We start from the raw sequence: 23,716 nt of genomic DNA, 5'->3' as shown, positions 1-23,716 counted from the left end.
TTTAATAAGTTTCCCTAATATTCTGTACATTTCAAAAATTAGTTTTTTAATTTTTAGTCATGATACATAAGAAATAATATGTATCTGGTACAATTGAAAAATATTTTGCTGTCAATATGTACTTTTCAATATTATATTTGGTCATGATACATTAAAATTTTTATGTATCTGGTACATGTTAATAACTTTTTCTAAAAATATGCAGTTATGTGTTAATCTGCTATTCAGAATCTGCTGTTGGAGAATGAAAGCATCGTGTAGGAAAAACTCCGATATATTCAAATTGAGATATTTTAATAGTGAACATTCATTTCCCTTAAGAGATATGTTTTTCAATAAAGTTCATGCTACTATGACTTTTGTTAGTGCATTCACTCCTACTGATGGATATAGGCAGATGCTTATATACATTCATATGTTAAATATCGTGTATTCAAATTCGTACATAAGGATGTACAAGTCACCAAGCGATGAGTTCATGTATCTATTCATAGCATTAAGGCCATTGATGAAGGGTTTTAATTTTTCAGACTTGTAGTTGTTATTGACGGTGCTCATCTTGATGGACCTTATAAATGGATTTTTATATTTGCTAGCACACTTGATGGAACAGATATTACTTTTTGTTACTGTTAGGTATTGAATAACAACGTATCATGTCATTTGATACATTTGTTGTGTATGTGATATATTATAATAACTATATTATATCTGAGAATTATTTTTAGGTTGCGTATTAACATTGGCGTATGGTGTTGTTGATACGAAAAATAATTCATCATGGACGTGATTTTTTCAACAGTTCAAAAATGTATTTGATCAAAGGGATAATATGTGTGTTGTATCGGATAGGAATGAAAGTATAATGAAGAGTGTAAGTATTGTGTTTCCCAATGTTCCTCACTTTGCATGCATATGACATATATGGGAAAATGTGTGCACTATCTATAGGAGGAGCAAAACTGTACTAAGTGACCTCTTCTACTCAATGGCCAAGGCATACCGAAGAGATGAATTTGAAAAAATATTGGCAAAAGTAAAAAAAATTGATCACAGGATGAAAGAATATTTAAAAAATACGGGGTACGAGAAGTGGTCAATGGTTTATGCAACTTTCAACAGGGGAAAAATGATGACTTCTAACATCGTATAATGTATCAATGGATTGCCTATAATTGATTTTTTGAAAAAGACGAGAATGTTATTTGGTGCTTGAAACTGCAAAAATAGAAAAATAACAGGTTATACTAAACAGACTTTGTATAAAAAAAATTGAAGATATCCTAGTAGTCAACACGATGAAGTATTCGAGAATGAAGGTATTCATCAGTTATTTAGCAGAATGTATCTGATTGATACATAGTTTTATAGATTTTTCAGTGTTGTATTCATAATTGTGGTAATTTTTTTATAGTTTATTGCTTCATCAGAATATCTATATTTTATTTATGAATTAGAAAAAAAATACATTGTGTGTCTGAAAAGAAAAACATGCAATTGTGGGAGGTTTCAACTAGAAGAGATACTATGTCCACACGCAATCGCGATTTTGAAGAGCAAGTACATTACAGACATGCATCCATACTGCTCTAATTAATACAAGCCAGAGGCATTGGCAAATATTTATGAATTATCAATGATTTCAATGCCAATTAAGGAAGATTGGTCTGTTCCAAAAGAAATTTTGGATGAAGTTGTCTTGCCACCAAGATACAAAAGGATGCCAGGAAGATCCAAGAAATGAAGAAAAAAGAACTCTAGTGGGAAGCTAAGTACGAGCACAAATTGTTGTGATCGTTGTGGCCATGAAGGCTACAACAAATGGACTTTTAATTTCATTTCCAAAGAAAAATGATACTTTAATTTATCAAGATACATTCAATTTGAATTTGATTAAAGATAGAATGATTAATTACTTATGAATCTGTTTTTTTATATAATAAAATAGTCCTTTTTAAAATAAAATTTAGAAAAAAGAGAGTTGTAACATTTTAGTGGTTATAATTGATACATAGTTCTTTTCAGTAGATGCCCATGATAGATGAAAATCTATGTATCAGAAATATGATTGGTAAGGAACAGAATATTGATATAAATTCTATTTGAATAGTGATAACTGATATATGCATGATTGATAATTATTTTTATTGTAATTTACCTAATACTCAAATAATAAATGTTATTAATTATCAAAATAAATAGATTAAGTAAGATATTTAAGGATACATGTCACTGATACATCATTATTGTAAATCTGATACAAGAGACACAGGAATGATACATTCAAAAGATGTATCTGATACAAGAGATGTTAGGAGTCAGAATCTAATATTGATTTAGACTTATTTTATCCAATTCACTACATATTTGTTATGGAAATGTATCAGATAAAATAAATACTGGTACATGAATTTTCAATTGAAATTAGTTTGATACATTGAAGATTGATACATAACCTTTCAACTTATACCTATAAATGATAAATCAGAATGATGTATCTTCCACAAGAGATGATACATAAGAATTGTTATGTATCTGGTATATTGAAAGGTTAGGTATCATGAACAAAATTGATATTAATTTAGACTTATTAGATATAATGCACCATAGATTCAAAGTGTTTAGGATCTATATTTGTAGTTTGATATATTAAAGACATGTACATATAATTAATACATAAGAGAGATGTATATGATACACGAGCTTATGTTATGTATCATGATCAATAACAATACTGAGAGTACTAAGAAAAGTGACTAACAAAAAGTTGTATTCAACAACAACAACTGATAAACAGTTGGACAACAAAAGATTAACATAGTAGTTGTTTAAAAATACCTTACAAATAGTACATAATCAAAAAAATATTAACCGTTGCTTCCAAAACAAATGTCTACATTCATCTACTATCAATTTCAAAAAAATACTCGACGTCCACCAGTTCTCCTTTTCATTTCTCTTAGTTTTTTTTGGATTGTCATTTTCACTAACATAACCATCCTTGGCCTTTCGAAAATTATAATTCCATAATAGAAAGATGTATCTTGAATGAAAGTATTCGGCATGTAGTCCAGTTGATGGAATAGAAATTCCATCACCAAGATATTCAGCGAAAACAACAATGAACACACCACAATTCCTGCAAAAAAAAGAATTAACCAACTTTAAGAAGATAAAAATGGCATTTTAATGAATTAAATATGTATAATTGTTAATACTCACAAGCTATTGCTTCCTTGCTGTGCAATGCCTTCAACATGTTCAATCCGAAAAGAATAATGTGCTTCAAGCATGTTGCCGGTTGATTTGTCCTGAGATGAATCAAGTGATAACCAATCAGTACATTCATTTTTCTCAAGAAAACCCATGTCCTAAAGGTATGTAGGTAGCATTACTGTTATCTTTTGAATCTTTGGGGAAGGATTTCTTCTTCTTGTTCCAGAGGATGAATCATACACATCTATCAACCTCTCTCTCAACACAACTACATTCAGAACCCAACGAAAATCACTATCCCATTTTATCGAATTGTATACCTCATCTACCAAATGTCATCGCAAACTGATGGGGATTGATAAACTTCTGATTATGTTCTTCACAGACCTCTTATGATGAGCTACAACAACGGTCCGTGCCATGTCTTCTTGGGTAGAAATATTAGGAGGAATGTGATAGTATGGTGTGTGTGTGCAGATTCGATGTAAACTTTGAAGATACAGTTTGTTGTTGTGTATCTATACTGATTGACCAACTATATCTTGGACTTCTCTCGAAGGTAGTAAAATATTATATTGATGTGCTGTACATTTTAAGAAAATATTAGTTATACAAAATAATACATAGTTGGTAACTTAATAAATACATTTGTATTAGATGTATCTGATACATATTACTTATGTATCAGATACATTGATACTAAAGGTCTCAGACAGTGGCTTATACTGTATCAAGAAATAATTATAAAAGTTATAAATTTTATCACTTACCTCATCATTCTAGCATCTGTTGGGCTGTGACATAAGATAGAACCAGTCCATTTTTTTCAAACCTAAATGAAGAGCACTTTGCTTTGTAGTGTTCCTCCTTTTGTTTCCTGATTGAAAACTTATATTAAAATGAGAGTAAATATATAATAAAAAGTTTGTATTGATATAAATTATAAATATAATACTTATTGGCGTGCAATTTTAATAGTCCATTATCTATCCATTGGGAGTAGTCAGTAATAATCTCGATTGGGGGACTATAGCATATGGCAAAACCTTCAAAATGATATGTTTGATACCTATCAGTCGAAATCTTCTCCTTACCCTTTTCACTCGACCCAAAATTTGTTAGGTACGTTGATTGTAAGATCTTAGAAGACATCCTTCTTCATGGAAGAGGTGTCTTCGTATCATCTGAAAACACAACGGATTTGGATGGAAGAGTGGTAGGTAGCTGACTATTCCGTAGTAAAAATTCAACCTGTGATACTTTTTCATGACTAATAGATGTCATTGACGTGACCGATAATGGAAGTCCGTATATAAGAGCATCCACCATCTCTCGAGTTTTGGATGATATTGAAGTTGAAGTTGTGGAATTCTGTTTTATAACAATGATAAAAATATAATGACTTTAGTATAATAACACGTACTAAAGTTAATGAATCAGATACAAGTGTGGAAGATTATCGATACACCGAGCTTGATTTTATCTTTATCAATCTGCTCAAAATGTTCTTCAACTTTGTTAATATTATCAAGAGCCCCATTTGCATTTTTCATGGCAAAATTTGATTCTTCTGATGCATTATCCTAAATTAAATGTATCATGTCAATACTAAACTTATTAAGTAATGTATGTATCATAAAATTTATTTTGATACGTTACCTTTAATATATCAGAAGCAGCAACCTCTTTAAAGGATTCTGCAAACAGCTAATTCCATGTGATATGGTGATACATCCTCCATTTGTTGTGGAATCTTGGATGGTTCTGCTTCCTACAATTACTTATGAAAATGACTATTAAAATAAAAAAATGGTGCATCTGATACATGACTATGTAGTGTATCAAGTAGTTTAAAAGTATACTAATTAGAAAAGCAGATTTATCAAAATTTACATGATGTATCTACCTGAATATCTTTCCGGACATGAGATTGATCGTGTGCTTTAGGTGCATCTGATTTAATTGGATCATTAGTTTGCTCCTCCAATACAGTAGATGATTGAGGTTCTTCAACCAGATGAAATAGTTGAACTAAATCATCATTTTGAATGGGAGATGATGTGCCAGTCATGTCATGATAAAAAATCTACAATGTTTTAAAAAATAAAAATTTAACGTACTAAATAATTTAATTTTTTTAATAAAAAACTCTATACCTTGGATGGTGTGTGAACTATATTTGCAATCATTTTCAAGAGATTGATATGATTTGAATCAATTTTAATCTCAAGACACTTGAACTTTCGGTCAATCTTAATACAATAATAAGAAAAATTAGAATGTAGCAACTTTTTAAATGTATATTGACTAAATTAAAACTTAACTTACGTATTTATTTAGAGATTTTTTAAAGATTTTGACATCCACTAGAGAAATTTGGTCCGATTGATCGGACGATTTAGTTCCTACCACTGACTTTGTCACTGATTTTGTAGTAGTAAAAACAGGCTTTTTTTATGATTTTGGTTGTAGGATATTTTTGTCTTTGTTAGCTGTTTCTACGATAATTTTCTTTTTCCAGTAGCAGTCTTTCTTCTTTTGGGAGGAGGTGGAGAAGATCTATCAGCAACACGATCGGACCTCCTTAACAACTCTTCAGGTGGTTTAGTCGAAAATTCCTTAAAGCTAGAGAGTTCTTGAGGTCCCATTCATTTGGGCTTGGCATCTGATGTAGTCGCTACAGTAGGAGGTTCACTACCCGAAATGTCAAGGAATGTCAGTTCATCTTGTGTTGGGACAAAATTGGAGCATGAGTACTTAAAAAAAATAAAAGTGAAGAGTAGAGAAAACAAAAATAATGTTTAGTATGTATTATGGATTCATGACTGAAGCCTAATGTATCAAATTCAATAGTAGTGAATGTATCAGAAATATTATGTATACTGAATTAGTGCATAATTATAAATTAAATAATCTTAAACTACAGTTAATAAGCATCAGATGATATATACATTGATATAAATATATGAATAGAATTTTATGGTATATACCTCACTGAAAATGCTAGACATAAAGGTCTCATATTTGGGCTTGACCGCAACAACACGCGAATTAAGAATTTTGAGAATGTGACTACCCATTGTTACAACAATTTCAGAAGGGACTTGAGATGCACATTCATAAATCCATGCATCGAGAGCGTATGACATATCGCCCCAACAATACATTTGTTTGGCAGTAGTAAACTCCTGTCTCATACCTTTCATCAAATTGAAAAAGGCGATTTGACCCCATGGAAACTGCTCGTATTTACCATCCTCTATTATTCTAAAATCTTCAACAGAAATAGGTGAATCACCAAGTTGAGAAAAGACAAATGTGTGGATGAAGTAGAGAACGACCATCTCTATAGCGTCTTCGTTGGTTTCCTATCTTCCATCAAGAAACACTGAATAAAACGTTCTTTGTTTACACTATTTCGTGCACCAGGAAAATATTTAGACAAAAACCTACTTTAGGGTGCGTTCGTGTACCGAAATTTATTTATATTACCAGTACATCACAGATCGATAATGATAGCAAATTTCTTGATCGAGAAATGAAGTACGTTATCCTGAACATGACGAATGTGCAATTCAGATGGATTTTTCTGCTCCAACTCAAGAAGTAAAATACATTTGATAATTTGACCTTAGAAATTACACTGTGGCATATCTAAGTAGTGACCAAAACTAAATTGCCTAAACAACCGAGTACCTTCTTCACCTATTGATGATTTGAAATCATCAATAAAATTAATGGTATAGATAGTGCCGAATCTTAAATAGTGGGAAATAATCTTTTTGATGACATACTTCAATCTCTGCATTGACAGAACAATTGAATCAAACCAAAATGAGACCTGATACATTACATATCTTGCTTTATGAAACAGAACATAATATGATATATTAGAGTAGATGATACATATCAAACTTATGTATTAAGTACATGACCAATACAGATATATAATGAGCCTATGTATATAGTTATGACACACTTAGTTTTGACTATATATACATACAGAACAAGTTGTATATAATGGAATTAAAAAACCTTATGCATCAAGAACAACATAGAAGGCAAAATTTGATTTATCTTGATCAATGCAACATCAGTAAAAGCTTATGTATCATAATTAGTACATAATGTATCATGAAACCCATTGAAAGCTGAAGACCTTATGTATCATATACATAATAGCAAAATTCATAGTAGAACCTTATGTATCATCATATGAAATGTCTATCAACACTTAAAAAAATAAGAAAAGAAATCTAATACATATAGTCTATATCAAATATGGTTAAACGATATATGATACATTTGGTCTGATACATTTACTCTGATGTATTTATTCGCTACATTTTGGTCTGATATATTTGAATAACTCATACCTTTGAAAGATTATGGCGTGTTGTAATATCTATGATTTTTGACTCTGCTTTTTGAGGTGATTGTTGAACCGTAGATTTCGACTTTGAAATTTGAGATTTCGATTTTGCAAGTAAAGTATCCATAACTAATGGATCGTTGTGATGTTTGGATCTAATCTCGTTATACCCTTGATGAGAAGCATCAGCCCCTGGTAAAGCAAGTTTTTCTTGATTTTGATTTAATTGTGTGAGAACAACACTAAAAGCTGGAGCGGAATTTATATGTATCAGTGAATTAAAATCAACAAAAAATTTCAGTTGAAATCAATGGAAGATCGAAGGAGATGGAATTGAAGTGAGATGACAGAGAAGGAAGAAATTGAATTACCTTATTTAGAAGCTTGAAATTCATAAAAACATGAAGTGAAATTCAAAAAGAAACAGTTATAGATGGAGCTTGAAAATAGGCATGAATTTAGGATAGTTGGGGAGAACAAAAAATGAATATATCATGAGTTGGAGAGAGAATTAAAAAAAGAGGGATTGTTGAGATTTTACAAATGGTAGGAAATAGTACTAAATATAGTAATATAAGGTGTGTAGTTAAGTAATTTTTCCTAAAAAGAATAAAATAGAAATTGTATGGACAATATTTGGTTGAATTTTAAAAAAATATATTTAAAATTGAAATTATATAAGGATATACATATAGTAAAATTATCTAAACCAAGTGCTTTACTTGCTTTAGGCATCAGCCGACACTGTGTATAACAATATAAAAGTGTGTGTAAGCATCTCTTATACGCTGTTATACATTTTTATTCAAGGTTTATATAATGTATACAATAATGTTATATATATTTTTATTCAAGGTTTATATACTTGCTTTAGGCATGGACAACTCTATATGGGTTAGTCTAGGTTCGTTATCAAGTTCCAGTTCCAATTTCTATTTTCGTGTATATTGATGTGGTTGTTCCGCAAGTCGACATGAAACTAATTTGCTAGCATGGAATTGCATCAGCCAGCACTGTTGCGAACAACAATAGGCTATGCAGGTGTAATGTGAAAATATGACTACGTGAATATAATATTTTGTATTGAATTGTATATTTTTAAAAAGATCCCGTTGTATGCTAATACGAAAATGTCTTTTTATTTTTCCTTATCATTTGTTATTAATCTCTCCATTTCATCTTTCATTTAGACTATTTCAAAAGAAGAAAAAAAATAATCCTCTGCTCTAATAGTTGTAAGAAACAATCAATCTACTTGTTTCTCTTTGGCCCAAAATTGTATGGCCATAATCGATACTCTGTGGATTGGCCCGGACTACAAGCTAATGGGCTAAAAATTTGGGTTTTGCCTCGACCAACAATTAAGAGAAGCTAATGGCACTACCCAAAAGATGATTATTGTCTTCACCTTGAATAGTATTGCCATGTTCATCACTAATCTGATGGATGAATAACTTTCTTCTTCTTCCTCTGATAATAGCATGAAAATAGCTGGTATTGGTATCTCCATCTTTGAACCAATGAAGTTGAATTTTCTACTTTAAGATAGCCTTCTCCATCTTCAGATATATGATGTACTGAGCATTGATCTGATGTAGCTTGGACCTGTTCTCTTCAGTATTGTCACTGATTATTTTTTCTTCAGCTTGTCTCACCTGCTCTTCATATTCTTTTACTGAAGCAAAGATGTCCCCAAACTCATTTCTTGACCACTTACTAAGAGTATTAGAAACTCTTTTCAGCTTTTGTTGGAAGGTTCTCATTGGATTTCCTTCCACAGGATTGTCCCAACATGCTTTTACAGTGCTAAGGAAATTAACATTGTCTGTCCAGCAGTTTAGAAATTTGAAATACTTGATAACATTACCTTGTTTTGCCATGCTTTCAAGTAGTAGAGGACAGTGGTCAGATCCTGTGGAGGCCAAGTGATTGACAGTTGTTACAGGCATGACTTCTAACCAAGATTCATTAACCATGGCCCTGTCAAGTCTTTTCCAAATCCTAGCATCTTTGTCTCTATTGTTGCACCAGGTGAACTTCTGCCCACAGAACCCCAGATCAGTGAGTCCACAAGCTCCTATCACACTAATAAACTCAAAGCTCTTGGTCACATTGAATGGCTGGCCCTCCATCTTTTCTTCAACATCTGTAATAACATTGCAGTCTCCAATGGTGCACCAAGGCTTTTCCTTACTGGAGAATTGCAGCATCTTATCCCATAAGTCTCTTCTTATATAGTCCTTGCATTTTGCATATACAAAGGTAATGAGGTAGCTATTAGGACAAGCCACATGAGTAATGTCATAAGTCATTTGCTGTTCATCCCGATCAACAATGTTGCATACAATGTCTTTGTTCCAAAATAACTAGATTTTGCTGTTGGAGTTGGACATAACATTATCCATACCTAGCTGAATTCTGTAGAATTCAATTTGGGATTTGTTGGAGAATGGTTCCAGCACTGCTATAATAGACAACTTATGGAGATCTTTCAACTTTTATAGCCTGTCAAGGGCCCCTTGAGTATTAATACTCCTTGCATTCCAGCAAATTGTACTAATCATTAAGGTTTGTGAGCTTTGGACTTAGTGTTGATGTTGTTGTTGAGAACAACCTTATCAGAACTGCTGATGATACTTTTCTTAGTCTTCTTCTTTGTTTGCTTACTTTTAGAGGGTGGATCATTCTCCTCCTTGTCTTGCTGACTTTCCCTCTGCACTAAAGCTGTCATTGTGGATCTGAATGCCTCCAGTTAATCTTCTTGTTGTGCCTCTTTCCAATGGTCATGGTCTTCCTCATCTTTAGAATGAGTGACCCTATATTCATCAGAGAATCCCTGGGACTTAGCAACCTGTTGGACCTCATCCTCATACACCTTATCCCTGGATGGGCTGAAAGCCTTAATCAATTGTTCACTCACAGCATCCTCATCCTCATAGTCAGTCATTGGTTGATAATCACTATCTTCTTCATTCTCAGATACACACACTGCATATTCATCAACCTTAGTGTTGAGAGTATAGTTGGCCTTGGCTATATTAGTATGTGTTTCAGTATTGACACCTGCTGACTGAATGAGAGTTGTGAGAATGCAATGGGCTTGGAGGGTAGTGATATCCATTCCCACTTGATCATCATCAATTACAAATTGTTGGCAAGGCTGATGAGTTTGTTGCATAGTCATGCTGTGACAAAACTTAGGAACTCCCTCAGCATGATTTTTTTCATCAATTTTCTTCTTGATAGCATCCCTCCTTTTCTTACTTAACTTGTTCCTCTTTGCAGTAGAGTACTTGGCACTGGTGCTAGCAAGTGACCCCAAGTCTTTAGCCATAGAGCCTTTAGGAGTTGGCAAAGTAGAATCCTATGCAGTACCATTTCCTTTAGCATTTTCAGGCTGGGCTGGATCATTGATATTATTGTGCTCAGTGGTTGCAGTGGCTCTAGAGTCACTCCTAGGGTCAGTGTTTTGGTTCTCATGCAAAAAATGAGACAAATCCCTTCCCCTTATGGTTACCCCTTCCTGCAGGTTAGAGTGTGCCTCCTTTTCACTTCCATCCTGCCCCCCAACAACTTCATCATCAATAATATCAACAACATTAAAAATTGGGGGCATCCTGGGGATTGGGCTAGTAGAGTAAATACCTGAGTCCCTTGCAACATTGGTCCTTTGAGTAGTATCTGTTAAGATATTACTTGTACATCCAATATGAGGGGAAGGGATTTGTGGGAGAGATAAGTCAATACCTTGTCTCTGAGTTATAGTACTTGTTTGCCTTACTGATGAACTCTTCACTATTGAGTTCCTCTGGTTGTTTGTATCTCTTGTACCTTGGTTAGTGGGTAGCAAGATCAACATGAACATTGGAAGTAGTAATAGGAGTAACATTCTTACCTGGATCAGCATTGACTTGTTGCACTGGTATATACTTACCTTTGAGTAGTGCTCTTGTGGTTCTAATGTCCTGGTGCTGCTGTACATTGGTAGGTCCTTTGTTCTATTTTCTTCTTTGAGTTTGCCAACCATTGTCCTCCTTGCTAGTCATAGTGTTTTGTGACTGTTGTGGTACTTTGGTTGTTGAAGGATTGTTGTGCACCTGTAGGTTGGCAGGTGGTGGATGAACTTGTTCTCTTTTGTCTTTCTCATCATGGCTCTTGGTTTTCTTTTCATTTTCTGCTTCTTTCCTGTTCTTTTGTTCTTCATCTCTTTTTCTTATGTTGCAGACATGCACCATATGCCCCTGATGCTTGCAATACATGCAATATTCAGGGACATTCTCATATAGTAGTTCTTGCCATCTTCCAATAGTTGGATCTCTTTTGTCATAGCCAAGCCAGACATGATGAGGCCTCTCTGGGGTAAGGTTGATTTGAACTCTCACCTTGGCAGTACTCCTCTACAACACAGCAACACTCCTCTAAAAAACCTATTGATGAGGTGGTGGCTAATCAAAACTAACAATGAGCTTCATAAGTTAGTAATGCAAGCCATCCCCATTTTTGTGTGCTGGAATCTATGGAAGAATAGATGTGCATGCAAGTATGGAGGCAAGAAGTCCAATGCTACTAGAGTAATATTCTCAATATCCAAAAATCTATATATGCTTATCTCTACTGTGTATCCATATATTGATTTGCCAAGTAAGTGGGCAGATTTGGTTACCATGGTTGAAAAAATCCAACATGAGTTGAGAATAACCAAAGTATGTTGGACTTAACCACAACCTACAATGATCAAGCTCAACACAGATGGGAGTGCCTTTAACAATCAAGGAAAGATAAGGGCATGGGGCATTCTTAGGGACCATAATGGAGTGCTGATATATGCCTTTGCATCTCCACTAGGCTTTGGTTCTAATAACCAAGCTGAAGTACAAGCAGCTCTTATTGGTATTCAATGGTGTCTACAACATGGCCACAGTAGGGTAGCCCTGGAAGTAGACTCTGAGCTACTGATCAAGTGGCTCAAACAAGAGATGAAACCACCATGGAATATTCACACCTATCTGACTGAGCTGCAGTTATTGATTAGCAAGATGGAAAGCTTCCACTACAGACATATCTTTAGGGAAGCTAATTTCCCTGCGGATACACTCTCAAAAGAAAGCCACATGAAGGACCATACACAACAATACTACAGTTTTCAACAACTTTCAAGAGAGACCAAGGGATATTACAAAATGGACAAAGCTGGCATGGCTAGCTTTAGGAGAACAAAGATGAAGAAGATCTACCAACCACCTTAAAGGATATCACTAATCATGCTCTAGTGTTAGTTTCTATTCAAGTACATTTATTCACACTTTTTTAATACTAGCTGATATATATAATGATATCCAGGACCATTGTAAAAGGGAGAGTCTCTCTAGTTTACTGCTTTCCTAGAATAATTACCATACCACTAGAGATAAGGGATAGAGTAGCTATCTTTTCTTCTCTTGTCCTTTTGTTTATACAGGTAGTTGCAGACATGGAAAATGTCAACCAGCAATACAACAGCATACAACAATCCATAGCAATAACTGTCCAAACCAGCAACACAATATCCACCACATGGAACTCCATTCAACAGCAATCAAAAAGGAAAATCTGGTTCTATTATTGTTTTTTGTTGTGTGTCTCATTGTGCAGGTTTAATGCTACTTTGAGCCTGGGGTTGGAGTTGCAGCAGCTAAGTTTGAAGTTCTTGCACCAGCATATCAACAACATCACATGTAGATGCTACAGAAGTAGCAACTACATTACAGAGATGCAGCAACAACAACATAAGAATGCTGTAGAGATGCAGCACAGGAATCAGCAATGAGATTTCTCCTTTTGTTTGTCTATCTTATGCAGGTACTCTGAAGAGTTGATCCTGATCATAAGGAAGGGTCTCCTTTTGGGAGTAGCTTGCAATAACAAGCATCTTAACCCCCTCTACTATGGAAGTAACATGGAGATACCCAAGGACCTGCAGCAGACTATGACCAAAATGCAGCAGGGTATGATGTGCAGGGTGATTTGGACCATGTGGACCTGCACCAAGGTCTCCAAAATTTGCAGGACTGCAGCAAATACTATAGGAGCAATACCCAAGAAGTCTCATCTCAAACGGATAATTGGAGACGTTAGGCGAGCGACCTTGAAAAAGTCAGTTGTCTTAAGCCTAAAAAGGGAGCATTTTGCTATTTAGAAGTTCCAACCTGTGCAAAATGCCTCAAAATCTTGTAGGACAAAACAAAAACATGTTTGTGCAAGTCTCAAAGAGTTTCATCTCAATCGGATAATTGGAGACGTTAGGCGAGCGACCTTGAAAAAGTAAACATGTTCCAAAACACTATTAGAGGTCCTTTCCTTTTTGCTAGCTTGTGCAAGTTCTTTCTTGATTTTGTTTGTTTGTTGTATTGTTGCAGGTTGCTGGAGTGCTACATCAACATGCATTAACAACAACTACATGGAGGACATCAAAGATACAACCACCAAATCAAATAGAAACTCCAAGACTGCTACACAAGGCCCATCCTGGTTTTTCTGTCTGGTTGGCTGTTCATTTTTCTTTGATGGTTTTTGTGTAAGTATAACACCCGATGGGGCACCTTGGCAAATAAAAGGCATCAACATAGAGACAGCAACCTTACAAGCTAGGACTTCACCAACACATCAGCTCTCCACTCAAGCCAATTCCCTCACTGCAACACCTGAAGTAGACCCTTTGCATTCCAAAACTCCTGAAGCTCCTTGCTCCTTTACTTATTATGTGCAGGCATATAAGAAACAACTACTAGTTAATAGTACTAGTTACAGTAGTTTGCAGATTTGTTTGGTTGTGTGGTTTGTTAGTTTTGTTTGTCTGTGCAGGTCCATAAATCCTCACACTAAGGGAGACAACTACTTGGCTTACTTGGACCTCATCATCACAGCAACACTACTACATACCAGGTTCCTGGTCTCAATAACTGCAACAGCTTTTATAAGTTGAGAATGCTTGGGTTCTCAGAGCACCAGCAGCCATCAGCATCCAACATCTGTACCAACAATTTGCAGCACTCAATGAGCAACTAAAAGTCATTACTACTTCATACATCAGCTTCCAGATTTGCTTATTGGGAGAGGCAATAAGGAGCTGGTTACAGGAATGCAGCAACCTTCCTTGGCTACTTGTATAAGAAGCTGCCTGCAGGTTTGCAACAGCCATCACACCTTCCATACTTGTTTGGCTCTTTGGTTGCTTAGTTGTGCAGGTACACAAAGTCTCAGACAAAGAGAGACAACAGCCACACAAGCAAGGACCTCACCTACTCCCATCACCTCTCCATGCATACCAGATGCATTCTTTCAACACCTGCAATAGCTCCCTTATATTCAAGACTCTTAGAACTCCTTCTTGGTTCATGTGTGGATGTGCAGGTACACCCCTAATCAGCTTCGACAGCACTGGAACTATGCAAAATGCAAGGCACACAATGGTGTACATCCAATCAGCTGCTCAAGTCAGGGAGGCATCACATACAAGTTGCACTACACAACTACTCTATCTTTCATGATCCTCAACAACAACCCCAAGGCTACTGGCTGCTATAGCTCCATTTACTTCCTATCCTTTCATCCTCCTTAACTACTCATCCTTATATTGATGTTATTGCATATTTCCTTGGACTTACTTGGTATGACAAGACTAAAAAGGGCAAAGATGAAAAGAATTTTCCCATCCCATGCGAGATAGAAGTTTCATATACTTTTTTCTTCTTTAATTTAGCTATGTCTGATACGTAGCATAGTTGAATAGGAATAGTGTAGGTTACTCTCTTTTTTTTCATGGAAGGGGAGAGTCTCCCTCATTTATGCTTTCCTAGTCGATTTATATCGGGAGGAGTCCTCTCATAGGTTTACTGCTTTCTAGTTATAGTTAGCCTCTCTTTTGTATCGGGGATGAGTTAGCTGACCTTAATAGGTTAGCCAACTTATGAACCAACATAGGATCGGAGGTAAGGTTTATGTCCCCCTCCTTGTATTTTTATTTTGTTTATTTATGTTAAGGCTTGGGGGTGCTGCTCAACCCCTGACTGTGCACAAGAGGTGGGAGCCTCGTGTAGGGTCTGTTCCCTTAAAAAAAACGACAATAACATAACTATCGACATGTATTCTTTTAGAGGCAATTAACACTCTTTGTAAATGACTCTAAAGCCTATAAAACATTGAATTCGATGATAATTAACTAATGTAAATAAAAGTTTTGGCACTCTTTATTAATGTGTATATTTATTATTGATTAAAACTGTTTTTATTATAGTGTGGGAGAGAAATCTGACTTTAGATGAATGAACATCAAGAACGTAGTGGGTGACAAGTATGCTCTAATACCTTTATTCTTAATTAAATATTTTAATTTCTAGTTCTAAAAATGAAGTCATCATTGACAAGGAGCATTTTATCTTCAAAATGAGACTTCTCAATATAAGTTAATTCGTATCGAAAAACATATAAGAGCAAAACATAATGAAAATAGTCTACTTTAGTACATAACTCTGCATTTTATTTTTGTATTATTATTTCTTTATCTCTCATGTCATCCTAAAAGTCAAAAATAAATAAATAATTCAAATGACAAGTGAACATGCAAAAAGAGAAACAAATTCACAAGACTATAATACATATTGTGTTTATCAATGTTGTTGGCTGTACCGTACAAAATTTGCACTCTTTATTCCAATTCACTTTCCGCTTTTTCTAGAAACTCACGGAAGAAGAAGAAAATTAAAAGAGGTCTTATTTTCTGGATATTTCTACACTAAATTCAACAAAATTACTAATTTGCCGTATGGAACAAAATGGTCAACATTAATTGGTGACACCAATTTTTGTTTTGATAATGACATTCACAAACTTGTTTAAATGAAGAAAACCCAACAAACTGTATTTATTATGAAAAAAGACTGAATCAAATATTGTACACACTTTAAATTTTAACCAATACAAATCATGGTTTCGATTCATAAAGTGTACATTAGATATTTAATAAATTCAATATATATAATTTAAATGATGAGTCTTAAGTTCATTGGATGCCTCTAATCCTTGTAAAGTGAGTTAACATGTCAAATCAATTAGAGAAGCCAATGGGATCTCTTTACATCTTCCTATTATTTGATGATTGATTGCTATTTAGTTTTTCTTTTAAGGGTAAAAGATTTAAAAATGTCCTCTTCCACCTATTAGATTAAAAATATCATTAATCTATTAGAAAAAAGAGTATTTTTAAATTATTTCTAATATGTTAAAAGGACATTTTAAAACTTTTTCCGTTCTTTTAATTGTTTTCAACCAATGTTCTTTGTTTAAACTTTAAGGCTGGATTGGAGCAAAAAAAATCGTTCTTTTTTTTCCTACAGTGAGCATTGAGCATAACTAAGATGGATTTGGACGGATCATAATGACTTAAGATAATAAACGAATCAAGATTCAATCCAATTTAAATTAAGTTGGATCAAAATGAATTGGATAATGAGTTAACGAATCAGGATTCAATTTCTACTAAGTTTTAATTATTTTATTTATTTATAATATTTTAATACCTAATAAAATTATTTTTTTTATTATGACTATATATAAAATATTAAATTAAAAAAGGTTGAGATTATTTTGATAAAATTTCTCTCCAAGTCAATTTGAGAACCCAATATAACTAATTTCATCAGCAGGTTGGCTCTGACTAAATGATGGAAAATGGAGTTTGCTGAATGGATATCATTAGTAACCAAAAGTTGTTCATTGTACAGATTGTTAAAAGGGCTAGAGATTATTAACAAAAATGTTTAGAAGGCTAAAACTACATCTTACAATTGCCCTTGCAATTTTTCAATTCGCAAATTACAAAACACATTGTATCAACAGCTACCTAACATTACGATTCAGATCTATAAATTCTCATCGTCTATCGGCGTTTCCTGCACATACAAATGGCACCAACGGAGCCGTCTCGTAACAGAACGGCGCCGCCGGATGCTGCCACTTCTTAAACACCATCATCGGCTTCTCTGTATGATCTTTCTTCACCTCTTCCTGATGAACCGAGCTAGAAAAAGCGTTTATTGCTGCCTTCAAGTTATCCGATTGGGGAGACGTCGGAGAAGTTATCAGCGGCGATAGAAGCGGTATCGCAACATTCCAATCGGTTACTCGATCTACTTGTATTGACGCCGGTGCCCTACGTTGTAACCGGCTTGGTTGCCGCCGGTCTCCGGAAGAAGAATTGAGTGGTTTGTTGTCTGCCATGTGATATATAGAGAGAGATTTGTCGATTTAGGGTTGCAGAGAGGGTATAAATAGGGGCATATGGAATGCACGATGAGGAGGGAGTTAAAGCGGAAAAAGGAATGGATAGAGATTCAGTCAAAGGTCAAAGAACCGGAACCAGAGAACGTGGAGACATTTTCTCTACACAAAAGCAGTATTTTATGTGACGTTATTCACACACAAGCTTATCGTAAATTTAAATTAATCAAATTGAAGTTATCGAAACACAGAAACAAAAAGTACTCTAGAGGTAGGCAAGAAGTAGTATTGTAAGTTACGTAATTACCAAAAGGTCATATTGCTCTTAGTTTCTTAAGGAAAACCTAACACAAACAGCGCCTTTAGATTTTATTAATTTTATAAACAACGAAATGTAGAAACGGACGTGACGTGGACCTCCACCCATCAACGTCCATTTTCTGTTACCACAATTAAGTAATGGATCTGGATTCTGCTTACGTGGTCAATTTGTATAACACAAAAGAAAAACTATGTTCCAACCTGGATAGGCTCCGTACATGGATTTTGTAAATTTATAAGGATTTTTCAGAAGTAATATTCCAATTTCAGATAAAATATTCTCATCCTTGACGAACATGAATTTTATTTTTAAAAAACACGTCTATTATATTAATTGTAATAGAAAAAAAAAAGGAAAAGGATCAAGTATATGCCTGTGTAATGGTGGAGCCACATATATTTGAAGGGTGTCATCCGAACCTTTTTTCTCAGAAAATTACACTATGTAGTAGATAAAAATATTATTTTATATATATATATATATTAAATATTGATACTCCTTGATTTTTACACGATTTCACTTTTTTATTTTTTTACATTTCTTAGTGAAAATTTTGGCTCCGTCACACCTCAGTCATTACCAAAGTTTTCAAAGTATTCCTCATTTGGATGGAATCTCCAAATCAACCAAAGTAATTCGGTTTCAATTTTAACATTATCCATTTTAAATGAATTCCCAATTAAATTTGGTTTATAGCCCATCAAACTAAAATTCAAACCAATTATATATATTTATATATATATTTTTCTGAAATTAACGAATACACGTGCATAGAAATATATAATATATGCCCCCAGTAGAAGTGGGTAGAGGAACATTGTTGAACCACTGATGTTTGAGGTGAGAAGGATATACAAAATGAATGGAGTAGAGGAAGGAAAAGAAAGCTACAAATTAAACAGAACCAATCAAACTAAATTTGTTTTGTACTTATATCAAATAAAAATTTATTAAAATCTTGCAATGCTCCTCATATCATTTTAATTTGAACCTTTTATTTTGTTTAATTGGAACAAGATAACTAAATCAATAGTGCCAGCAAAGACCAATTCTCACACTTTGAAAATGTGGAATAAGTATACTAAAGTTTAAGACAGGTCAATATTGTATCAATTAGATATATATTGTTGACAAAACCATAAAGATGAAGCACCTTTTTACCCCAAAAGTTAACTAAACGAAGAGCTTAATTAACTCCTTATAATTACTTCTTTGGTTTAGTCAAGAAAATCATTAAAAAGTGGAAGTGACATCAATAGGGATACTGTTTGAAACAGTTCTCTTGTTGAGACATCTTACTTTAACAATGAACCATCCAACACACACACAGCTTCTAAATTCTCATAATTGCTTGCTCCACGCACAACTTCTACTTAAAAAAAACAACTAAAATTAGCCTAGAACTTCATTGATAGTTCGTTGCTATTTTGCTCGTAGCTAATAGAAATCTATTGTTAATTCGTCCGTACATAGGATTAGCAACGAATTTTGCTGTTTAGCTACAAAATGTCCGTCGCTAAGTCCAAATTTTTTAGTAACGATATTCTAAAAGTATCATTGGTTTTGTCATGTATATGCTTATATCTTGATTTCAAGATTCTTATGATACAGACTGTATATAGATGTATCAGTCAATAATAGACTAACAATCTTCATCTTGTATCTTAGTAATCATATTCTATGATACACATGCTTTACATTTATATTATAGAATTTCTTAATTTTTGACATTAGATTTGTATCTATGCTACAAACTGCTTTATCCGTGCAATCAAATTCTGATACGTATACTCACAATTCTCAATTTTTCCGCTCAAGTTGAATCAACCAAATAATTTTGTATATCAATATATCTTCAAATGCAGAATTTGATTATTTTTTATTCTTTCCATATCGATTGGTGTTTGATTTTCTCATGGAAAATGAAGAAGAAGATAAGATTCAATTGTGTGCTCTATTTTTAGATTAAAGATACTTACGAGCCTAAAAATGGGGATTGCATGATTGTTTCCCCTATTTTATGTGTTTTTGTTTGTTAAAAAAGACTATTGCAATTTTCTGTTTTTTCACAACATCTCTATCACAGCTGATACACCATATCGCATGTCAATTTTCAGTGAAAATCTTACTATGTGTGGTAAATATCAAACGTATCACTATATATGGTAAATAGGCTTCAAAATATCTCTCGGTATGAAAATTTCTCTAGTATATATATGGGCTAAATATCCAAAATTTGCGTCTTGATTTGGGATGGGCACACAATTGAACCTAAATTTACTAAAGGCCTGATTATTGATTAGGCCTGACATGGATTATTGCCAAATGCTTAGTGGGACAGACAGATGATTTAACTCTAAGTCCTTAATCACGACTCACATGTGCATAACCACTGTTGCTAAGAATAGGAAGTAAATACCCCCTCCGTGTATTTCTATTTGTCTATTATTTTTTCAATAAATAAAATAATAATTTTATTATATCACTTTCTGAATATAATAAATTTAATGTTTGAGAAATACATTGAAAATAACTATAGTTAATAATAAAGATAAATTAAAAATAAATTAATAAATTATTCTTATTTTTTGTAATTAAATAAGTAAAAATGAACATCTTATTTTATTATAGTGAATAAATATAAATGAACGAAAAATAGCCTAACATATCACATGTCCTAATTTTAGGATATAACTTTTAGCATGATTAGATCGCACAATCTTATACATCCATTGGTAATTCAATCATCACATGACCAATAGGTCGAACTCAATTCAATTTAATTTAATTTTATATCTTAGTCGCATTTCGTTACATTTTTTCTTAACTTCCAAAGTATATTTATCAAGGTTATACTAAATCAATTTTTACCTTAAGGCTGGAACTTATAGAGGAGTAATAGAATACGATTTCCATGTTAATTAATTATCTGATTAAAAATTGGAATTGTGTGAGTCAGTAAGGAGTTGGAGGACATGTAAATCCTTTACAATTATTCAACTAATGATAGTATATTGAATTCTCCAGCATCGAGGGATATTATGCAGTGGATGAAAATATTTTTAAAAAAATAATTAAAGATCTCGATTTCGAGCTTTATGTATGAAAATAATCCTTGATAGAGAGAGTTATCCCAAAATGGACTTCTACCTGACGTGAATCTGAATTAGTTAAATTCTAATATAAGTATCCGACGTCGAAAAGAAACAAAAATTCTAGCGAAAAAGTGAAGAATCTTGGTTGAGGAGGTACAATCTGAAACAACAAAGAAAATTAAATTAGAGTTGATTTCTCAAACAATTTCTTAACTAATATTTATTATCTCATAAAAATATGTGACCTTTTGAAAAAATAACTATTAATTGAACAGATAAAACAACACAAGCAAAAAGTAACTCGTAAACAGGCAGCACGCCACTTTCGATTAGCATGTGACAGTTAGAAGGATATTATAAGAAGGACCTCACCTTCAGGGGCGGAACTACAGGGGTGCGAGGGGTGGCGACCGAACCCCCTTCGTCGGAAAATTGCACTATATATATACTGCGAATTTTTTTATTCATGTATAAATATTATTTTTGCATCCCCTTAACAAATGGAGATTGTGGATTAGTGGATAAGGCGCTTGTGATTGAGCCCGTGGTCGTGGGTTCGATTCTAGACAATGACACATTATTTTACTTTTTTCATCCAATCCCTTATTTTTTAATTTTCTTGAACCCCCTTATCAAATATTCTGGTTCCGCCCCTGCTCACCTTGATGATAGTTTACCGTCAACGAGTTATAAATATCTATCTATATATAATATGGAAGTGAAAGTGCCTATATGTTAACGCCATAATTAATCTCAAATTTTAACTTTTAAATATCAATTAATTAAACAGTACTAATTCAATTATTTTATTAAAGAAAGACACATGTCATCAACTAAGACAAATAATGACAAATGTCAACATAAAAAAACATATTTAATTCTTATTAACCAAAATCAATTATTTGTAATTTGTAGTTATATTGAATTTGAAACTAAAATTTAAAAAATTAATTTTTATTAAATAACTACTTAAAATTAACGTGATATTGTAACACCCAGTGTTATTCTAGCCTAGACTAAGTTTGGGAACCATGAGAAAGATTGATGAATTGGACTGAACAATTCAGTGTTACTCAGAGTTCAGAGGTTCTCAATCCAAAGATAGTTGGCTCTAGGTTAGAAGAGGAAGCCACCTTATAGTAAATGTGAAAAACTCCACTTGGGAGAATGCCGAGATGGAAGTAATGGTTGCTACAAATGTGGTAAGATAGGCCATTTTTAGTGGTAGTGTCCGATGTGGGGCGACAGAGCCCAATCCTCTACTGCAGCACCGCCAACTCAAGCAAATCAGAGAGGCACCACTACAGGTACGAGCGGAGGTTCGAATCGCCTATATGCTATGGCTAATCACCAGGATCAAGATAATACACCCGACGTTGTCACTAGTATGCTTCGAGTCTTCTTTTTTGATTGTTATGCTTTGCTTTACCTGGGTGCCACCTTGTCATTCGTGACCCTTTATGTGGCTAATAAGTTTGATAGAATTCCTGAGTGTATTCTTGAGCCTTTCAGTGTGTCTAACCCTGTTGGTGAATCTATCTTTGCTGAGATGGTCTATAGAGATTGTAATGTGTCAATCTATCACAAGGATACCATGGTTGACTTAATTGAATTGGACATGATTGATTTTGATGTGATTCTTGGCATGGACTGACTTTATGCCTGTTATGCCTCTGTTGATTGTAGGGCTCGGATTGTTAAGTTCCAATTCCCAAATGAACCTGCCTTAGAATGGAAGAGTAGTTTTGTTATGCCTAAGGGTAAGTTTATCTCCTACCTTAACGCCAGAAAGTTAATCTCTAAAGGGTGTATCTATCACAACGTCAGAATCAAAGATGATAGTATTGAGCCCCCTACTCTCGAGTCAGTCCCGATTGCAAATGAGTTTCCTGAAGATCTGCTTGGAATCCCTCCTGATAGGGAGATTGACTTTGGGATTTATATCCTTCTTGATACGCAACCTATCTCCATTCCTCCATATAGAATAGCTCCTACTGAGTTGAAAGAATTAAAAGAACAACTGAAATATCTCTTAGATAAGGGATTCATTAGGCCGAGTGTCTCACCTTGGAATGTTTCTGTCCTTTTTGTGAGAAAGAAAGATGGATCATTGAGAATGTGCATTGACTATCATCAACTAAACAAGTATCCCCTTCCTAGGATAGATGATTTGTTTGACCAGCTTCACGGTGCCACTTGATTCTCAAAGATAGACCTTAGATCATGCTACCATCAATTAAAAGTGAGAGAATGTGACATCCCAAAGACTGCGTTTTGAACTTGATATGGTCACTTCGAGTTTCTTGTTATGTCTTTTGGTTTGACTAACGCCCCTGCAACATTTATGAACCTGATAAATCGTGTGTTCAAATAGTACTTTGATATGTTTGTGATTATGTTCATCGATGACATACTGGTCTACTCCAGAAATGAGGAGGAGCTACTTGATTCTCAAAT

At 33.9% G+C, this 23,716-nt stretch overlaps 1 protein-coding gene across 1 annotated transcript; it reads right to left on the bottom strand.

The window, feature by feature from the left end:
- Positions 1–17,299: 17,299 nt before the first annotated feature.
- Positions 17,300–18,102, bottom strand: LOC129899644 (uncharacterized protein At4g14450, chloroplastic-like). The gene has a single exon (XM_055974657.1). It carries the CDS (start codon positions 17,840–17,842, stop codon positions 17,495–17,497), a length of 348 nt encoding a protein of 115 aa, XP_055830632.1. The 5' UTR covers positions 17,843–18,102; the 3' UTR covers positions 17,300–17,494.
- Positions 18,103–23,716: the final 5,614 nt, after the last annotated feature.

Source organism: Solanum dulcamara, chromosome 8 (genome assembly GCF_947179165.1).
Source record: "Solanum dulcamara chromosome 8, daSolDulc1.2, whole genome shotgun sequence".
In the NCBI taxonomy this organism is placed as follows: domain Eukaryota; kingdom Viridiplantae; phylum Streptophyta; class Magnoliopsida; order Solanales; family Solanaceae; genus Solanum; species Solanum dulcamara.
This window is presented reverse-complemented; position numbering and strand designations above follow the sequence as displayed.

What these genes read in the sequence shown, in the direction of transcription:
- LOC129899644 (XM_055974657.1), bottom strand. Translation starts at nt 17,842, where the DNA reads ATGGCAGACAACAAACCACTCAATTCTTCTTCCGGAGACCGGCGGCAA.